General features: G+C 32.3%; 1 protein-coding gene across 13 annotated transcripts in view; it reads right to left on the bottom strand.

The window, feature by feature from the left end:
* LOC117167665 overlaps positions 1-21,443 on the bottom strand; it is a 109,831-nt gene that overhangs the window by 35,891 nt on the left and 52,497 nt on the right. For 4 of the 13 annotated variants that reach the window (XM_033352768.1, XM_033352769.1, XM_033352757.1 and 1 more), the window contains exons 2-12: positions 18,073-19,739; positions 12,896-13,084; positions 11,762-11,872; positions 11,273-11,362; positions 10,695-10,778; positions 8,638-8,736; positions 7,195-7,290; positions 6,153-6,387; positions 4,023-4,094; positions 3,210-3,375; positions 1,775-1,884 (exon numbers count right to left, since the gene is read on the bottom strand). In XM_033352768.1, the coding sequence (XP_033208659.1) occupies positions 1,775-1,884; positions 3,210-3,375; positions 4,023-4,094; positions 6,153-6,387; positions 7,195-7,290; positions 8,638-8,736; positions 10,695-10,778; positions 11,273-11,362; positions 11,762-11,872; positions 12,896-13,084; positions 18,073-19,722 (2,902 nt within the window). In that variant the 5' untranslated portion in view covers positions 19,723-19,739. The remainder of the gene's footprint in view (positions 1-1,774; positions 1,885-3,209; positions 3,376-4,022; positions 4,095-6,152; positions 6,388-7,194; positions 7,291-8,637; positions 8,737-10,694; positions 10,779-11,272; positions 11,363-11,761; positions 11,873-12,895; positions 13,085-18,072; positions 19,740-21,443) is intronic. The other 9 variants (XM_033352758.1, XM_033352760.1, XM_033352759.1 and 6 more) reach the window with 9 other exon arrangements.

Below are 21,443 nucleotides of genomic sequence, written 5' to 3'. Positions count from 1 at the left end.
CATGTCTGAACAGAAACTGAGGCACTACTTACAGGGAAAAATTAGGGTACTATAGTAAGACATTAAATTTGTTAATATCATATTTATTATTATTATATTATTCCTATTTTAAAATTAAAGTATAAAATGTTTATTAAATATTGTACTCAGTCTAATGATAACAATAACAGTTGAATGTAGTATAGTATTATTTTATATTCGAATATTTTTAATTACATAATAAATAATGCAGCAATATTAACTGCATATAATATTCGAGAAAAAAATTTTATAGACATTAAATGATCCAATATCATTAAGAAATACATTAGCGTTTGTATGAACATTTTATGAATTTCCCAAATTCAAATTTTCCCCATTGATTGGTTGAGCACGCGGTTTTTTCGTTACGTAGATGCACATGGAAGTGCCAACATTTCGGTTGTCTGTCATTGTGTTGCTTACAAATACAAACTGAAATTATTTACATTTTTATATATTGAGCGTCTACTTTCAAGCAAACAGAACACTTTTCTGCTTTCCTTTCAAATCTCTTTAATTAAACTATGTGCTGAGAAACTCATTTGCAAAAATGGGTACTAATTTCATTTTACATTGAGTACCATAGATTACCTGCCGTTTATACTCGTCTATAATCTGCGAGAAATTTTGGTTTTAGCGTTTCAGAAAATAGATTCAAAATGCTAGTTTTTATTGCGGTTTCGTTAAATTAAGATTTTCTATAGAAATATTTGCAGGCTAAAAGTTTTCATTATTATGGTTAACATTTTGTATTTCAGAAATAATAGTTTAATTAGTGTTCTGGAATTTTTTTATTAGGGAGACACCTCATTACTTGTGAGAGTGGGTGGGGAAGGGTTTTAGGAAACTATATCGGATAAACGGAGAACTGAGGCGGTATACAAAAAGGAAGTAGATGTGCCTCTTCCATTGTCAATGGAGGAGGAGTTCTAACACTATTCTTGCAATTTCTACTTGAAACATAGGCCAATAAGCTTTATCCTGGGCTCATTTTCTACAGAGTTTTGAGAGCGAAAACTTTTTTTAGCTCTGACACATTTAAAATGAAGAGAACTTAATCAATCATAAAAAAAGAAGTGTATTCGAACTTTTGGCCTGCACTGTATGGAGTAATCGAACAAAACGTGGAGAATACATTTTTTGAATAAATTTACATAATGATTGTTCCTGTTTGTTTGCGATATTATCGATTCGATTATAAGATTTATGTTGATAAAAAGATGAGAAAAAAATTCATTTCGGTCGAAGTCTACCCATACAAAAAAAGAATTGACAAAAATTTTGAGTTTCGATTACAGAATAATTACGTAAATAGGTCAAACTTGTAAAAAATATGAATACTTTTAAACATTCATAAGTTCTTTCCAACATTACTCTTATAATATAACATTCTTCAAAACATTAAAATTTTATTTTCAAGATTAAAATATAGTAATCATGTTTATCATTTATTTGAATGCCTGGCAGATTATAATAGCCCATTTCAAATTTAATTTTTATCAATTAATTTTAAGTTAGAATAAATCCTTAAATACTCCGAAATAAAACCAAGTACCACGTTTTGTTCCTTTAATTTTTTTACCTAAAAACTTTGCAGTATTTAATGTATGGTCAACTCAGTTTTCCGGTTTCTTAAATTCTCTTAAATCAAGGGGATGGTTTAACCTTTATTTACTTTGCCATAAAAAAATATAAAAAATCATTTTAAAAAATGAAGAACTGTAAGATAAAAGAAAATGTTAAAATTGTTCACCTTCTGTCTCCTCTTCTTCAATTTCCTCCTCGCTCTCGCTGCTTTCCTCATAGGGTATTCCATTAAGGGACTCGTCAGCTACTCCAATGTCCATACCTTTCGCCTGGAACCTGTAAAAATACACATGGAAGTTACAACCTTACAAGCACATTCTTTTCACACGAATCCCGAGACTTGAAATGTTTCTTCTCTTCATCGTGTAAAGTCCCTTACTCTTGAAAAAAAAAAATGAAAGAAAAAGATAAAAAATGTGACCGATAAATACCACATAAAGTCCATCGTCTAAGTAACCAAGAGTCATGTATGTTCCACAAACTATGGTTAGAAAATTACTTCGCATTGTAATTGCAATACAGAATAATTTACAGAGGTGAGAGCATTATTTTTACAATAACTTGTGATTATAAGAGAAGTGAAATCTCTTTGACGGAAGTGCTAAAAAGTTTTATATTCCTTAGTGAGAGGAATAAACTAGAGTAAATAGTTTTATGGATGGGAAAAGGAATTTTTCAATGGCCTTGAATCTTATTAGTGAGAAAGAGAAATTCATGTATCATTAGGTTTTTTTTATCTGAACTAAATAATTATTCTCTTTTACTCTCAATCTGCAATTTTTGTAAGAGAATACATTTTTTTAAATTTCCAATAAACTGAAAGCTCTTGATAATTAGTCATCATTTTTGATCAAAAAGTAATTGAGTTGTCCCTTTTGAACTTCAAGTTCAAGTAAAATTAATATTAATTCTGTATATAAAGTTTATTTTGTGAATTACATGTACATATATTTGCTCAGATGTTATAATGCAATTGTAATTTTCAGCATACTTTGACATTTTCATAATTATCGTTTGTAGAATATGAGGATAAATATTTGTTTTTAAAAGAGATACGTAATTAAGGGTAGTCACTCTAGGTGAATAGAACGTCTGGGATATCTTCTAAGCACCCTTCTGTCTGAACTCTGCCCTCTCATGCTTTTTAATTAAGGTCAAACCGTTCTTTGAAAGCCATTCCTTGGCTTCAAATAAAAACAGGTTCTTCCTAAAATTTTATAATTATGTACCCAACGAATTCTCAACAATCATAATCTACTTCAAATTAATTATACGTTCCAGATATAATTCTTTACTTTCTAAAATAGCATTAATGACCGTAAATGATAGACAAACATAATTTTTATCAATAGAAAATCCAATGAAAGGGGGAAAACTAACATTAAAGTACCGAAACCAATTGAAAAACCTTTAGAAATTTTTTTTCAAAGCTTTAATTCGACATGAATAGGAACTAAAAATTAGGTTCAATTAAATTCAAATATTCATATTTATATTCTTAACTTTCAATGCATTTTTTGAAACAAAAGAGGGAACTTGAGGAGAGTTTTAAACATTTCTGGGAATCGTATTGTACCTTGAAATTTTACCGTTGTACTTACTTGGCCAATTTGCTGAGAATGCTGGGCGATCTTTTAACAGCCACTTGGGAGGATGACCTTTCGATGTCGTTTGTGGTCTCAGTGGATGCTTTTTCAAACACCTGAAAGCGCGATTTCACGTTCAATGTGGAAAGCTCCTCCAATCCAAGGTCTGGTTTATCAGAAGCTGAAATTTAGAAAAATGTCAATTTTTGCTTATTTTTCATCCGTTTTGTAAGAGCACATTTAAAAGCTATAACGCTTGTTAGACGCAACTTTTCGACACACAATCTGCGTGTAGTAGGATTAGAGTGTTAACACGAATTTATTATTCAACGAAAAGTTTTAGAAAATCACGAACAAAGTTTAATAAATTAAAAATGCGGCATTCTTCTTTAAAAAATATTTCAACATGCTTTCATTCAAACAAATCAACCGAGCTGCATTTAAGTATTTTCTATTAATATCACTAAATATTACTAAATATTACAATATAATTTTATTGACTTAGGTAAAAAATGTAAAAAAATATGAAAATTGATTCCAACTTTTAAAAGACGTTTGAACTAATAATTCTTTTTTTTTAGAAAAAAAATTGGAAATTTACTGTGATGGAAAACATATTGTATGTCCGAGCAATACCAACATTTTTGTCAACAGAATTTTTTATTGTTTTTTTTCTGATGTTCATCAATTGAACGCAGATTGAAAATTAATTCATATAATATTTTTTTGAATAAGTGGCAAGTTGAGAGTGAAATCTATTTCACAAGCGATTGTTAGATAGGACGAAAAGAAAGTACAAAAACACGTCTTCAGGGCACTCGAATTTACCTCTGACCACATCGGGTGGCAGCTCTTTCGGCTGGTTCTCGCGAATGATCATTTCTGGCTTTCGAGGTCGCACTATGGAGTTAATAAAAGAATTGTAACTATATTTTATCGCAATGAAAGATGAATAGTTTATTTTGCGCGCAGTAAATTTAATGGTCATTCAAATTTAATTAATAGTAATTGTATCTAACATCATTTTGGCAGCAGTGAATCACATGCTAATTGTCTTTTCGTACCAGGTTTCTGGAGAGCATTAGATTGGTATAAATAAAAAGATGTTAAAGTAGATTTCATTGTCAAGGCATTTCTCCGTCGCAAGTATTTTAAATAACCGTTTTTGATATGACTTTGAAGTCGTTGAGACGCAAATTACGGTTTGTGAATGAGTAGATATTAAAGGACGATTTGTATCGTATTTATTTTCATATTTATTATTGAAGTGTAATATTTCTTTATGAGCGTACAAAATATGAATATAGTAATATTATTATATTATACATTATATATAGATATCATAAATATAATATAAAAATATAAATATATGTAAAAAATGTGTACCATTTAGAGGGTCCCCGAGCATGAAGGCCTATAAGTGCTAAATTTCGAAAATGCATTTTCTTAGCTTAATCTAATTGTTTTGACCTAACTTATGTTTATGTAGAAGATTATGACTCAGTTCGTGTTAGAGGTGGGCCAAATTCACTTTTGGAATTTTTAAATTAGTGATTACTTGATTTTGCTTGGTATTTTCACGATTCAATCAATTTAAGTATTAGCTCGAAACATTTTTATTATTTTTTTTTTAAATTGAAATTATTTCAAGATCTTTTCATGGTTCTATAAAGTTAGATGATAGTTTAAAATTACTTTTTTCTTATTATTATTGATTTTTTTTAATTAACAAAATAAAGATCAATATCTTTTGCAGATATCATTTAAGGCCATCAAAAAATATAATAATGTATTTTATGTTTTAAATTATTACTGTAATTCAGAGATTTTTTATACCTCAATTCTGATAGAAGGTTCTTCAAAATTATTGGAATGTCATACAAACTACTTTTATAACAATTACAATAACAAAATACGTCCTTGTCAAACTTGTACGAAAAACTAATGTGTTTTAATAATCAAGCAGTAAAGATTTGATCAATTTGCATTAAAAATTACCGAAAGTTCAAAGAAAAACGTAAAGTTAAATTTTGTTACATGTAAAATTTTCCGCTGTTAAAGTTGACCTCCCATTTCCTTAGCAAAAAGAAATTGACACAACAACAACAATATTATTTGAAATATTAATAATTAAAAACTAATTCCAATGTAAAAGTATGTTTCAAATTTTTATTTGAAAAATGTTTTCGTGAATAAAATGTCAGAAAGGAAATTCCTACTTCACAACTTGTGAACTATGGTTAAGATCGTAGTGAATATGGCGACTTTTCGACTAGTGTCAAGTATTTTATTCTCAATCACAAAAAATATATTTGCATTCGTTCGCGTTAAGTGCAATGTTATTTAAAATCTGGTATCCTGATTTCCAGACCGATTTCATTCAAACTTTCATGTTCTTCGCACTGCTGTCAACTACATAACAGACGACGCTTTTTTACTGAAAAATTATGCCGAGACAGTTTACAAACACAACATCTCAGTTTCATGTAAAATTTATTCAATAAGGTTAATTTCTGTTGCAGCTAATCTTTCACCTGGAATCGATGTACACTTTATATTCTCCTTTTTCTGTGTTACTAAGTTTTGTTATAAAATATGCTAAACTTTAATTGATACGCCAACTCATGTATTTTAATCACAAGAAGTGTTTTGACTAAAAATCTCACATCTAAGAATCTGCCCTCAATATAAATTATTCTTTTTTTGGGTTTTTGTTAGAAATTAATTAAAATCTACTAACTACAATCAATTTTTTTTTTATTTTATCACTGAATCTGAACTATATTATAATTATTTTTAAGAAATTTAAATTTCAAATAAAAAGATCAAAGGACTTATAAGTAAGAAACTTTTAATCCGTTTTTGCTGTTCTTTTCTCCTAATATGCTTCGGGAAAATATAATTTGATTGACAAGAAACAAAGTAAAAGAACGAGAAACGTGTCATGAATAAACTCACCAGGCTGATCCGACTCTTCGACCGGTTTGGGTAAGAAAAGTTCTTTAAAATGAGCTTTGCAGTAAAGTGTGCTCTCGTGGCTCTCATAATTGTCGACGCTGAGCTGTTTGCTGCATTGAACACATCGGAAGCAGTTTTTGTGCCAAACTAAGCCTTCGGCCTTGGTCTGTTCCATTTGAAATACAACCTTGCCGCAACTGCGGCAATTCGAATTCGCATCCCCGTTCTGACCCACCTGCAGCATTTAAGAAAAAACCGACATCAAGTCTACGCATCAGCATAAAGTTCAACATTCAAGATTCCGCGTTACTGAGTTTCTCGGCACCATGATCAACCATCCTCGTATCACCATATTCCCATAACGCAAAAACCAGTTTTCAACGGGACCTTTTTATCCTGTGCCTACTCGTACATATACAGAAAAGATAAACAGCTTACAAACTTTCATCCCTTCTTATCCATTTGTTTCCCACTTGTAAATAACACGAGAAACGGTGCATTCAAGCAGACTTATAAATCCAAGACAATGTTTGTCGAGTGTTAGTGCTCAATGAATATTTTCAGTAAAACATGGTTTTACGCATTAAAGGAGAGATTATTTTATGCAATTCAACTCTTCCTGTCCTTGGAAAAACATTCCTTTTTATAGCTTAAAGTCTTCCACATTATAGGTATTTACAGTTACCATTTCTTTTAAAACGTAAAGAAACAATGTTTGATTCTAATATTTCAAACTATATATTTATAAAGTTATTGCTATTATAATATGTGTATATATTTTTTTTTTAAATAAGTAATTCTTTAGAAGTGGTACGTGAAGAATAGTAACGGGAATATAAGCAGGCTGAATTCAGTAAAACGTGCGATTTCGTGCATCTGATTACTGAAGCAATAACGATGCACCTTACACCGTTTCCTGTATGAACAATGGATTCGATCAGTGCAGAAGAATTCAATCCGATTGCTTAACCACGATACTCGAGTTGGCTTAATGATTACCCATTTAGTTACTACATACTATAATTATCTGAATCAGACTCACGGCATTCAGCTGTTGTTGAACTTTTCCCGCATCCACTGACCGAACGTGAAGAACGGACTTCTTGCTGAGGGCGTCGAATTTGTTGAAACTCGTTTTCTGCAATTCAGGAATTTTTAGATTAGGTTACTCATACTAACCAAGGGAAATCTGAATTAAGCTAGTTTTACTAATATATTTATTGTAAAAAAATGCTTTTAATTCTGAGAAATATAGAGGAGATACATTTATTTCTTATTACTTATAATTTGGGTTAGGATCACATAGTATCTGAAATCAGATGGAAGTACATTATACAAGGGATGTTTCTACTATTGCAGATCTTACCTTAAAATAAATGTTTTCGTGCTTTTGGACCTTCTCCTTACTCATTTCCGTTAAATTAGCCAAACCATAGTAGGAAGCCCTCTGTTTGTAGACCATATAGACCATTTTGTTAAAGTTCATGCAAGTTTTGCCGATAAGATAGAAAGAGAAGAAGCAGTGACGAGTCAGTGCGGTAAGAGGAAAGTATTGTCAGTCATTTGAGTATGAGGATGTAGCGGTTATTTGAGTTAAAAAATGATTTAGGTGCCTCCTATTCCATGTGATAGGTTTGTCCAAGTGAAAGTGTTTCTAACATGTATGCTTACATTTTCCGCTACATCATCAAATTTATAGAGAATTCGATCGATTTCTATTGTCATCAAAGTAATATGATTTAAAGGCTTTCACCATTTCCATCCCGAGATCAAGTGCATGAGAAGAGAAAAGAAAAGGAGGAGGAAAAACACTGAATGGTAGTCCTATAAAGCAAGTTTCCTAAATTGCACTCAGTCATAGCTATGCAGTAGAAACAATGGCCTTGATGCGCCAAGCGAATGGAGTGCAAAAAGGCATGAAAAGCCGATCCTTTGACACAAATGGAAGTAAAATGTGCACCATTCATACATTAAGGTGCAACGTAAAAGATAAATCCACGGTTCGTTAACTTCTGGCGAAAGCATATAGTGACAAGCTATGCATATTTAATTACAAAGAGCAAGCGTTATATTAAAAATGAAATGGTGCTCACTGATTATGCGTAATTTCAATTAATACGGATGCACTTGCAAATAAATTATATTGAGCGAAAAGGTCATGTTCCTTAATTGGTGTTACTGCAAGTTGCGAAACGCTTCCATAAGTTCGGCGTATCGAGTCTGAGGATTTTATATTACGAAATAATTATCCGACATCTGCAATAATTTCTGATAAAAATTAAATCAAAGATATCTATTTAATAAATTGAAGACTGTATGGAAATGTTTCTACTTGTAACTAGGAAGCCATTACGGGATTACAGTGTCTCACATTTGAGATGTAATTACGGCAGTCTCGTCGCCAGTAGTCATCGAAAAAAAAAGAAAAAAGAAAAGCATTCTCAGAGATGCAGAACGCCGCCACTTGAAGCCTGAAGGTACTTACGAGAGCTTTGACAGAAACCCCAGTGAAGATGGGTTTACGATTGACGAGCTGCGAACGCTCCTGCTCCCACAGACGCAAGTCACCCATAGATTTTGCTTTCTGTGGCGTTCGATACAGACATTCGAACACAACGACGATTTTTGAATTAGTAGACACGGCAAAAACAGTTGGTTAAAAAGCGAGTTACAATTAGAGGAATCGTTCTCACAATAATCAGGGCACACAAAAAGCTTATAAAGTCTTATGCAACAACTATATAACTAAAAAGTTAAATGTTAAATTAATTATCATATGAGAAATCTTAGTAAGGCGTTTTGAAAGATCATATTTTTAGTATATTAGCCAATTTACCATCAGGCCCAACAATAATTTGTATATTGATTAATCAAATTGTTATAACTAATTGATTATGTAGATATTAGTTGTAAATTCAGTAATCAAAGCTATAAGAAGCGTATGGAAAAATAAAAAATTTAATTGTTAGACTTAGGTAACTGCAATGTAACATGTTTTTAATTTCGAAACAATTAAGTACATTTTTCGTTTATATACGTAGATGGATCAGTTTAACAACCATTTGGTAAAAAATAGATCAGGCTACCTGTGTATGTAATAATCTAATGAAAATGTCAACGTACTTAGCACCCTTCAGCTTTCCCTACTGCTATAAATAAAAATAGTGCATATATCTTTGAGAAAGTCATCTGAAATACTTTTTTTTGCTTATTTCATAAAAAATAACATCATTTAATAGAAAAGAAGGAATATTTTTAGTAACAGTACAGCATTTAAAAAATTTTTATAATAATATTTCCAATTGATAAATCCTTTTCAATGTCCTATATTGATCGTTGAATTGCAAAAAAATGGAATAATTTAGTATAATTCATTCAATTAGTTTGAATTATTTGAATTTCTTGAATACATTTCAATACTACATTTTGAGATAAAAATTTAAAGACATTAATTTTTTCCCTGAAATAGGCGTTAAAAAGCGAGAAAGTATAATGTTGGAAGAAAACTCTTTTTCGTTAAAAAGTGGACTTAGAACTTCTTAGATTTTTCTGCATCAATTGTTTAAATTAAGTGTATATTGTAGAAACTGGATTTTAATCATTTCAAACTAGAATTCTTTTAAATTGTAAAATATTAATATCAAATTACTAAATAACTTCGGAATCTGACTTTAAAAATGCCTTTATTAAAAAAATTGTTGTGATAAAAGACGGTAAAAGTTATACAATATTGACAAGTGGAAAACTACCAATGAAATAATTTTGTTAATAAAATCTTTAAAACTAAGAAATTTATATTTCTAGTAAATTTTGGTCTCAACTTCATTTTCAAATTGCATAATTTTATGTTTAAATAACTACAACAAACTTTTTAAAAGAATGAATTTCAAATCATCTTGTACTAAATATAGGTGGAAAAACTTTGTCGGTGAAATTGGCTGCATGTGAAGTACTATAAACCCAGCCTTTCGAACAATTTGAGAAAAAGACCTTTTCGATACATCTTATATTACGTCCAGGAGGGGTCCGAAATTGACTAAATATGATTTTTTTCCCCTTAAACAATAGTGCTCAATTTTAGGCCCTTAAAAGTAAGCACTTTAGAATGCGTGACACTCAAAATTTAACATTTTTAATTAGGAGACGAGATATTTAAAAATTTTGATAAAGATGATTGCTACAAATTAAAAAAAACTATTTATTAATGTCAACAATATATAATTGGTAACACTAAAAAATTAACTATTATAAAAGTAATGAAAAATTTAACAATTGCAACTTGAATACGTGATAATTTTCAATTGATTAAATTGAAATTATGAAAACACGCCTTTAAAACTAATTATGCGGGTATTTTCGTTTTTAAGACGAGGGTTTCACTCAAATTCAATAGTATATAAACATAAATTTATCAAATTCTTCGCATACGCTTCTCATGTTAAGTGGTTTGGGTTCTGACTACTGATAGTAACGTATGAGCTAAAGAAATTTGTAGGAGTAGCATTTCAAACTTGTTTGATGAAGAAACCATAAGATACCAACCTCTTGAGTCTTCGCGTGTTCAGAATTGCCGAGTGGCACTTGTTCTCCATCGCTCATGTTTGAGATGTCGCCGAAGCTGCGACACTGTTAGTCATAAAACACACTTTGCGTAAACACGGACATTAAAGCAAATTATGAAGGACTAAATCAGGTCTCGACTTAAGTATTGTTTCGTAAATCTCTCTTGTTTTGAATCTTTCCTATTTTCAAGGAGAATTTTTCATTTTTAAATATAAAACGACAAAGAAGCTTTTTTAATTCGAGAGAAATTATTGCTGTAATTTCGAAAATAATGAGTCAATGACCTGTCAAGTCTGTAATTGAAAAGCTCCGTGAAATGGCTAACTATAACTGATGAAAGTAGATTAAAATGATTTAGATAAAAGTGATGTAGATTAAGATAATGTAGTACTGATAGAAAGTTTCCGATAATATCTTTTTTAACATGATTTTCTCTCTTATCAGATTAAAAAAGAATAACTGCACTATTTTAATATGCAAAATGCAGTTATTCATGCTTAATTTAATGATCAGCGCGAAAATGTCAAGAAAATTAATTACTTTTAGACTCTACTTACCAATTGTTTAATGGAGACGCCAGTAGCGATTACTTCCTTGCTGGATTTTTCCAGTTCGATACGATTTGCCTCGGACACATAATTTTGTGTCTGCATGCACACAAACGATAGACAAAATTAAAAAATTTAATTCATGCTGTTTTATAATTCATGCATTGTACTATTTATTTTATATCTATAAATAATATTTATTTAAAGAAAGTTTGTTTATGCAGAGATCATGGAAGAATTAACGGAAATTGAGAAGTTTATTTTAATTTTATATAAAAAAACGTACTTTTTATAGAGTTAGTTCATATTTGTTTAGGATCCAGAATATTATAATGAAGTGTTACATATCGTATTAATATTATGAAAGATAAGTTATTTTTAATAAGAAAAACTTGAATAAATTATGGATAATTAGTTACGTTAGTGCCAACATAGATTTTCAGCCTCATGCACAATGAGCTTGACTGATTTTCTCACACTTCTTGCATTCCGACTTACCAGGGATTTAACGTTGACGTTGGAAAGATCGTCTTCGTCGGAGATTTCATTTGTCTCCGAGGACACTTGGCGGGAACTCGTATGCATGCTTGGGTCTGCTAAGTTACCATTCTAATAAAAAAGTAAAATAACAAGCATTCACTGGCATGCTACTTTTTGCGAAAATGGCAATTTTATTACTTGCGAAGTGAATATGTCTTTCACAAACTAGAATCAATTTTAAAATAAAAAACAAATACTAAATTAAAGAAAGCATTACACTGAAAATAGCAAGTTAACATATATTATTCATGCCATAAAACTTTTAATATGATAAATAAATCAAAATCATATTAAATCAAGCTTTAATCATAACAATACTTGCAGAAGCTTGATTAAGTTGCAGAAATTGTTAACCAATTGAATTAGTTACATTATTGTATATAAAAGATTTGTAAAGATGAGTAAGAAATTGATTCTCTCCGAACAGAAGCAAGGCCTAAGCCCCTCTCTCTGTTTAAAAATGTGCAAACAACATTCTATTTAACTCTCTTATGTAACGAAATGCACAAAAAAGGCTGTTAGACAAACTTTTAGAAAACTGTTGTAATTGTTCGCCTTTAGTACCCTTTAAACTCTTAGCGATGTGGTCAAATTGGTGGTCTCAAAACATGCTGGGATTCTCAAAAAAGTCAGAAAAAGAATAAGAAAAAGTTAAAAAATATATAATAGACACTGAGAAAAATGGTTAATTTGGCCAACTATTCAGTTTGTAAGATATAGTATTGTTATGTCGTTAGTTGGGACGAACATTTACTTAGTTTCTGGTACCAACTAAATAGTCACTGCAACTAATAGAATTTTTGTACCAACTAATAAAATAGCAGTACCATATCTTACTGACTAAATAGTTGGCTCAACTAATCATTTTTTCAGTGATTAGTAAAATATAAGAATATAAAAACATTGGTTTTCTTTAAGTACTTAATTGAGCTTCTGTAATAGATTAAACAGTACCTTTTTTGTTGATAATGTTCTTACTTCTTTACATTGTTAGATGTTTTATGTGCACACACATTTTCAATCCTATTGATTCGGTTTGAAATAGTAGTATAAGCGGAAAGAAGAATAAAAGAATAAAAAATTTTGACTCACCACGGAAATATTTTCCTTTTCAAGGTCACTCTTCTTGCTTTTCTTAGTTTTCTTGGTTCGAGGGGTGTGATTCGGCGAGGCATCGCTACCTGTACCCTCGATCTTCTTCTTCTTCGTCTTTGTTTTTGTTGTAGTTGAAGATGAAGTAACTACCGTGCTAGTAGTTAACACCTCTTCACGATTTTCACTCTACACGAACAAAATAGATTCGTTATTTAAAAGCGCTTAAAGTCGTTGATTGAATAGACATAGGAAATACAAAGTAGAAAAAGCGATTTAGGTAAACGCGTTGTTGTACTCTTGGTGTGAAAAAATGAAGATCGGCATGGATAAAAAGAAAATTTCTTGATGCAAGAATAATCTCTTTCTTTTACCTGTGTCGATTTAAATTTTTTATGTCGAGATTACTTTAGGGCGTTTATCAAAAAAAAAAAACTTTGCCCTTTGTATTTCCTATGTTTGTTTTTCTAATAACGAGTGACAAAGAGTCATGATTTATTTTTTGTAGAATAATATTGCAAGATTATGATCTTCATCATAAAAATGAAAATGCTTCAGAAAGTATAAATGGGCTACTATTAAATTCATAATTAGTTCGAAATCCATAATAATCAGATGATCAGGTTCCCATAAATATTGTTTCAAAATCTAAAAAACGATTTAAATTAGGGTTCAGCGTCTACATCGTTCAAAAGGTTGAATTGCCAATCGGCCATGTGGCTAAACTTTCAAATGGTTAACCGCGCAGTCAGCCACAGGAATTGATTTTTGGCCGGCAAACACTATTCTATCGGTTAAACCCACCACGTTTCACTACTCGGATTTGTGTCAAAAACGGTTTTAGTGATGTAAATAAGTTTAGATTCTTATTTGCTCGACTTTATACCAACACAATATTTATTAAAGTTAAATATTTACTAAATACTTTAAAGTTATATAAAATAAATTTTTGTAGATTTCGACATGTGGTCGCTATCTATTTCTTTAATTATAAATTTTCACTGTCGAGTTTTAGCTCTCCGCTGCAAGGATTTACAACTATTGCATGACTCACAAGAAAATATCTCATTATTCCAGCTACTTGAGCACCTTGGTAAGTACTATTTTCCTCTGCATAATCAGTAATCACACACATTGAAAAAATGCAATTTCTTCGAAATTTTTTTAAATTTCCTGTCGACCAAAGGACGCTTTGAATTCAGTATCTACTTGATTAAAATTGCAAAATGTTAAAGGTATTACAAAATTTCTGAATATTATAAAGCAATAGTAATACGTTATGTAATTTTATAATGATATAATATTGTTGATAATATAATAGTTATTTGTGTTCTATAATCATGTATTTTATTGAAAAGTTGATACAGTAGTTTTTTTTTAATTTTTAAAAATAATTTATAATGGACGGAATCCTAATTTTTATGTTATAAAAACATAAAACTTTTCGACATTCACCTTTAATGAATATTATGTCGGTTGGGCCACGAATTGCCGATCATGAAATTTATTTTACGTCTTTTTTTAAGGAAGATACCAATCGGTTTTTTGATACATTGGCAGCCTGTGCAGAAAAATATCCTTAAAATGGAGATATATATAAAATTCGGGCTCTCCAATTTAAAATGGCTACTTTAATAAATTACTATCTTTTGATACTTAAAAAAAGTAGAACATTTTGCTTGAAATTTATATTTATTTTTAGTGGCAATAGGTCATTGAAATTGACAGCTTAAATTCGTATTATCATTCCTTTGTATTTAATCATTGAATTGTTATAAATTGATTTTGAATTGAAAGAAGGCACTCATATTAAAAATTGTTAAGACTTCAAAATTGTTTTGAGCGGAAATTCAGAAATAAACTTAAATTCAAGAAAAAATCCTGATTTTAAGACTATAACATCTGGATTTCAAACTGTATTCAAACGTTTTCTTACATTTAGATGAAGTTTAATTGAATTCAGATCAATTTTTGCTTAAAATTTTGACCCTTAAGCTAATATAGTCAAAAATTATTGTTGTCGTTTTTGAGGGGATTCTTCTTTCAATATGTCTTGTTTTACGTATAAGATGAAGAACTTTTATGTAAACTAAATTTAATAATTAATTATAGTTTTAGAATCAATCAAGAGGAAATGTTGTTCATTTGAGCAAGTTTGAACGATTGGAATTTTAGGCAAATAAAAAATATTATTCTGGAAGGCTTTAATCACAAACACGTTTATATATGCTTAGTCGAAATATTGTTTTCTCAGTAGGAATTTTGATCCCTCCTTATATTCTTTAACATAACTCGCCTTCCTCATATTTCCCTACTCAATTACATCAAAGAAACAGAACTACATTTCTAGCACCTGTTAACGTTACCCATCAGACACAACTACATCAGACAACTTGTTGCACATCAGAATAAGTTTCCTCAACATCTATAACAAGGTACTTAACCACACTTAATAAACCCAAACCAGCACAATCCAAATCCATTCTATCATCTGCCATTACTTCTCATTCTTAGAACTTGGAACCATAAAGTCCTAGCTCGCAACTCGTCATAGTGTTCGCTCATTGCTCATAATCTTTCACGCTGCGCGAATTCCCCGTAATTAACTGGACATCCATCCCTTCCGACTCTTGGAATGTCCAGTGCCTCTCTTGCTAGTTACTACAACGAACATGTGCCAAATGATATCATTAAAACCTTCCATGCAACTTCTATGCAAAGACGCTAAATATCCATCATCTATTTATTGCCTTGCACTGACCTGCGTTTGAAGCCTACTGGCGGCAGCAGCCAAACGATAAGTGTACTTCAAGCACTAACGACGAGTCAACGACTCAACGCACTCACTTCCATTCGGATAACGAGGTCGATGAAAGCCCAAGACCCGGACATCTTTCCTTTAAAGCGTTAATAACTGTTTTAAAAACAATTCTTATTCTTTTTAGAAACCCTTGCGGAAAAGCTTTCTTGAAACAACTTGAATGACAGTTAACCGGCACTAACTTCAATTGGCGAACGTCAGTCGGTTCCGGTACCAGCTCGAAGAGGTTAGGGCGAACAACCTGACGGACCGAGTGCCTCGACGAAGGCGACGCCGCAACTAAATCGGCCTTGAGGCGATTAAATGGGCTGGTAACGTACGAAACGAAACGAACGGGAAGCTTCAGGAAACCCGTTCGTGAGCTCTTCAAAGCGTGCTACGGATCTAAGTGAAACTTCTCCATGGAATAGGGCATTTCCCCAAGACTCTGGTGAGAGATTGGCTTATGCTGGGCCCGCAAGAGTGAGCACATTCCCTTCACTGTTGAGCCTGCTCTGAAGGAGAGGGAGGAACTCAGGGACCAGAACCGAGCACGATACATCGGTAAGAAGAGGCGAGGATTGGACGATTTTAGTCTCGTGAATAAGCATTCTCGTGATTCTCGATTCTCGCTCAGGCCCCTGACCTCGATAGAGTGGAGCATATAACCAGATATAACTATAACAGAGTGCCCTATGAGCCAATGATTCCAAACTTTGTTCCAGGCCCAATTTCCTTCGATTGCTTCACGCTGGTCCTTCATTACTTCCAGAATGGTCATGATAAAGGAAATTGTATCACTGGGCAAGGCTAAGCTTCAGACTTGGAAAAAACACCTGTGAACTAGAGAGAAAAGAGACGAGGAAGTACTAAGAGAGGAGTGAGAGAGGAGACGAAAGTAAAGTTTCTCTCCTTCTAGGCAAAATGGAACAAAAGACCAGACGACGGTTCTGGGAAGATCGGTTTGGAGAAAAGAAAGGATGATGTGTGAAAGCGCAAAATGTAATTAATAGGGATATGGATGGGAATTTAGGTCAACTTTAGCAATGTTTTTAGGGTCGAAACAATTAGGATTTCAGGGATAGAATCATAAGGTATTTTTAGGTGATTATAAGATGATTATTAGAGATTTAGAGTGTCATAATTATTAGATCACCTACTTTTCATCGAATGACTTCTGTTTGTTAATTTTAATGATTATTTTTATATTTTTTCGTTCACTTGAAAATTAGCAAAACCTTTTTTGTTTGCTTCATTGACATCCATTCTGAATTTTACTGAATTCCAAGAAAAGGTTATAGAGTGCAAAATCATTATCAAGTTTTATCAAATAATTTCAAACATATTTATTTCTGAAAAGCAGTTTTTTCATAAATTTGTTGAAATTAATTCTGAAAAGAATTAGTGGACGATGAGTTGATTGAACTACTATACCTGTAATAACTAGAATCAATCCTCTAATTATCTACTCCTCCATAACTGTAAACTCTACTATTATTTATCAATATCTCAACATCCTGCAGTATTATTTTGATACAAATCTGTAATAACACCATTTCCTATATAATTCTCAAGAATATATTTCTATACAATCGTATTATCTGACACGAATTTCTCTCTAGTTAAATAATAGGATCCACCCACTAGAAATCGGATCAAATTCTAAATATTCAAGAATCTTATAATTTCCCCAAAGGAAAGTCTGTGATTTCTACGAGTCTCATATAGTCACGCAATTACTTTTCTCGGTAGACTACACAGGGAAATTAAAAGTATTGTCATCCATGTCAATGCCATTTCATTCTGATTGCCTTAATATTGTAACGTCTAATAAATGCAGACGTCTTCTTCTCAGAATTTCCCAATGTCAGTCGTGTATTTCAGTACAGTGTATCCAATTTAAAGATACAACAAAAGCTATCATCATTGCAATATTTTTATTGAAAAAAAAAAGAATTAATTAATCGCAAAATAAAATCACTTTTGCGATTCAAGGCTGAAGGATTATCCTTCACGTCAGTTTGTTATGTATTTTCAGCGTAGCAAAATATTGGCAAATACAATCGTGCTGATTAGTATCGAATAACGGTACAGCATCACACACGGTCATTAATCTTACCTCTTATCGCCTAAGATATTCGAACTCCAAATTTTCTGCACGATCTGGACAAGCCTGCAGATATACTATTTCAATGCGGGTACAAAGAAAAATCATGTTGCCGAATTTATTCTTGTCTCACTGGCAATTTTGTTTTATGTCAAATCAGTTGTGGAATGTGGAAGGAAAAATGGTTTCATCCATTAGTTTGAGCGCCTAATTTCTTTTCAATATGATTTTTTTTACAAAAACAACGAAAAACATCAAAAGCAAACTTACATCAATCTCGTAACTAGAATCCTCGCTGCTTTCAACATCGACCGTAGCAAGAGGAGCTACATTATACTCCTTAACATCTTCCCTCTGTTCCGGATTTGTATATTCCTTCTCTCTACAATTTTGAACCAAACCATTTCCATCCATTTTAACTTCATTGTTCTCTTCAATCCTACTCTCTACTTCATTTTCTTCAATAGTCGCATCTCCAACAGTGGTCCACGAATCAAAATCATCTTGAGCAGGTTTCAACTTTGTACAATTAACGCTAATCGCCCCAAATTGGGACATACCATTCACCACCTTTTTGGAATTACAAACCTTCGGATTATCATTCTCTACATCCCCAGAAGTATTAATCGAAGTCTCGAGATCAGTCTTCGTAGAATCAGAAAGGCACTCATCATTATCCATAATTTTTCCAACTCGAATTACCTCAATTTTTCTTCCTGAAAATCCTTCACAAGTGTCTCTGTTCGGAGAACAGTCTTTCTCATCCACTCCTAATGCCTCTTTACATGATATGGGTTCCTTCAAATCAAGATCTCTACTGGAATCCAAATTATTCCTACTGGAATCAAAATTTCTACTTGTATCAAAATCACTTCTGCTGGAATCCAACTCACTACTAGAATCCAAAATCTCTGAACTGATGTTACTATCCTTAGCATCAAAACTCTGGGATGAACTATTAATTTCCTGTTTGCTTGAGAGACTATCATTGATCGACTGGCTTTGATTCGGAACGTGGTTAAAATCATCCGAAAATTTGCTGATGTGATGACTCTGAAGCAAATTCTCTGATGTTAAGTCAGACCAGGGATCACCAAATTCAGCTAATTTTCTGTCAGCTTCCGGAAGGTCTGAAAAACTGTCTTCCTGGACATTTTCAAGATCTTCCAAGCTCAATATTTTCTGTATATTTTGCTCATTGAGATACTGATCGAAGGTTGTTTTGGAATTTTCCAAATGATCGACAACATCCGAGAGTACATCATCAGAATTATTTAAATGTACTTCTTTGACTTCATCTGCCGGGAAGACTTCCTTTTCAGTAACTTCTTTTGAGGATCGATCAAGACTCACATCTGATACTGATTCAAGTAAAACTTCCTCATTTGGGAAATCAGCTGTTCCTTGCTCAGAGTTTTCTTCAAGCATTTCATGTGAAACACTCGAATTCAATTGATTTTTTGGACTCGATTCTATGATGTGTCCATTTTGATATCCGTAGGGTTCCTCGATTAGGGAGTAGTGATCTATCTCTGCCACTATGAATTCTGCATTCACATCAAGGGGATCTTGTCTAGGTTCAATGACGATTTTTTTAATTTCTGGTTGAACATTGATTGAGTCCTCTTCCTCTTCTTCAACTTCTTCTTCGTCATCTAGTCCAGAGCAAATTCGGAGAGCCAATTCATTTTCTATTAGCTCTTGGAGACTTTTGTCGTCAGCCGTTAGTTCGTTTTTTGTGTTGTTGCTTAAGATAAGCTCGTCATCGTCTTCTTCGTCATCGCAGAGTGAAATTAGTTGGTTGTTACTCGTGCTTATATTATCCAAATCAATCAAACTGTTGTTAGAATGAACACTGCACACTTCGTTATTCTTTTTACTTACGACATTCATGGATTTCTTTGTCCCCACTTCAGCCATTCTTGAGAATCTGGAATCTGAAACAAAAAAGTTTAAGGTTCATTTAGAAATTTGGTGCTGAGAAAATAGAGAGTTTACGAGCTTATTTGACGTGTGAGCGCGCGGGTAATTTTAGAATTTTAATTACAGCTCTGCGACATCGAAAACTGTGCTTTCGATTATTGAACCGAGCTAAATTTAAAAAAGAGAATGATGCCAAATTCATTCTTGGCCGTCGTTCGTTTACCTCTTGACATTATTAATTTATAGTTTGTATTGTTCATTTACTAATTTTACTCTAAATGGATGTTGGATGTCTATGAAAAGAAGTGTCTTATACGTCAGGTTTGAATCTCCTTTAAAAGTAAGGTTTGCATTGTTTTCAGTAACCACTCCTATCTAATTATTAATCCTTTAACGGTGCCATTATCATAAGATTTTGGTACGACGTGAATCAACAGTATTGATACATTTGGTAATCATGCAAACATGGTGACGAAGACCTCGTTTAGTGAAGTGTGATTGTGCACAATGAATGTTTAAGTAGATACCGCAGAGATTGTTGTTGTTAAAGGAGCATTATATATTTTATGAACATAAGTATCGACACATCACTACAATAATTAATGAACCTCTGGACTTGAACGAATCTGATCACACGAAATCATCAATTTTGCAGTTAATTCATACCCTTTGAGACCAATTCAGGCCAAGGACCTTCACTTTTGGTGCCCCATAGCATATTAAAGATTACTGTTGTAATGTAGTATAAATGCTAATCTTGAATCTTATAATTACCCATGCAAACTGGTACCTTTTATGGAACATAATTTTAAAAAATTACAGACTGATTAGAGATTCTTTTAGGTTCTTTACCGTTACGCTTTTGCGGGTACTGAGCAGGGTATAATTTTAGAAAATGGGCACTAATTTATTTGAGGATTTATGAAGATTTAAGTAGAAAAAGAATTCATTCTTGAGATGAAGATTTGTGTTAGATGAGTTAGATTTATGTTTGTAAGACATGTTTCGGGTGTTTCCCCGACAATTATCGGGAAGCTAATAACCCTAATATTTTTAACAACAATTTAGGAATTGACCTGAGAGTTAGAGAATTTTTCCTAATATAATGTATGAAAAATTTCGCAAAAATTTGGAAGTTCATCGAAAAGTCAGGGATTTTATTTAAAAAAATAATTTTATGTTGACCACGTACCAGGAAGACAACGTGTCGTCCATGCTTATGTACCTACAAACTTAAAATTTGTTTTTCATACCTCAGTCGAAAACTGTGGTGGACATGGGACAATGGTTTGCCGGGCCTCTACGTTTAAGCTCGAAAACTGATTTCACTTGTTTTCAGCAACTATATTTCTTGAACTTATTATGGTTCATTAAAAAATAATTACATTTGTTACCCCTATCAGCGAAAAATCACCTGTCATTGTGCGGTACCGTCACACCATACCACAGGAGCAAGTTTTTATTTTTGTAAAAAATTAAAAATTCTATTTTTAATTTCGACCAAAAGCCGATTTTTAAGTCGCTCCGTGTTCTTAGGGTGCACGAGGTTTTTTCTGGATCGTCGTATTGATTCCTTTACAGACTGTAACCACCTACCTCACGGTCGTGAGACGTGGTTGTGGCTGAAATTTTCCCGCGATTTTGCTGGAAGCGGGTGCGATTTTCCAGATTAGCACCCGCTCCCGGCGAAATCCTGCGGTTGTCCTTATGACAAATTT

This window comes from Belonocnema kinseyi, chromosome 2, assembly GCF_010883055.1.
Source record: "Belonocnema kinseyi isolate 2016_QV_RU_SX_M_011 chromosome 2, B_treatae_v1, whole genome shotgun sequence".
Classification (NCBI taxonomy): domain Eukaryota; kingdom Metazoa; phylum Arthropoda; class Insecta; order Hymenoptera; family Cynipidae; genus Belonocnema; species Belonocnema kinseyi.
This window is presented reverse-complemented; position numbering and strand designations above follow the sequence as displayed.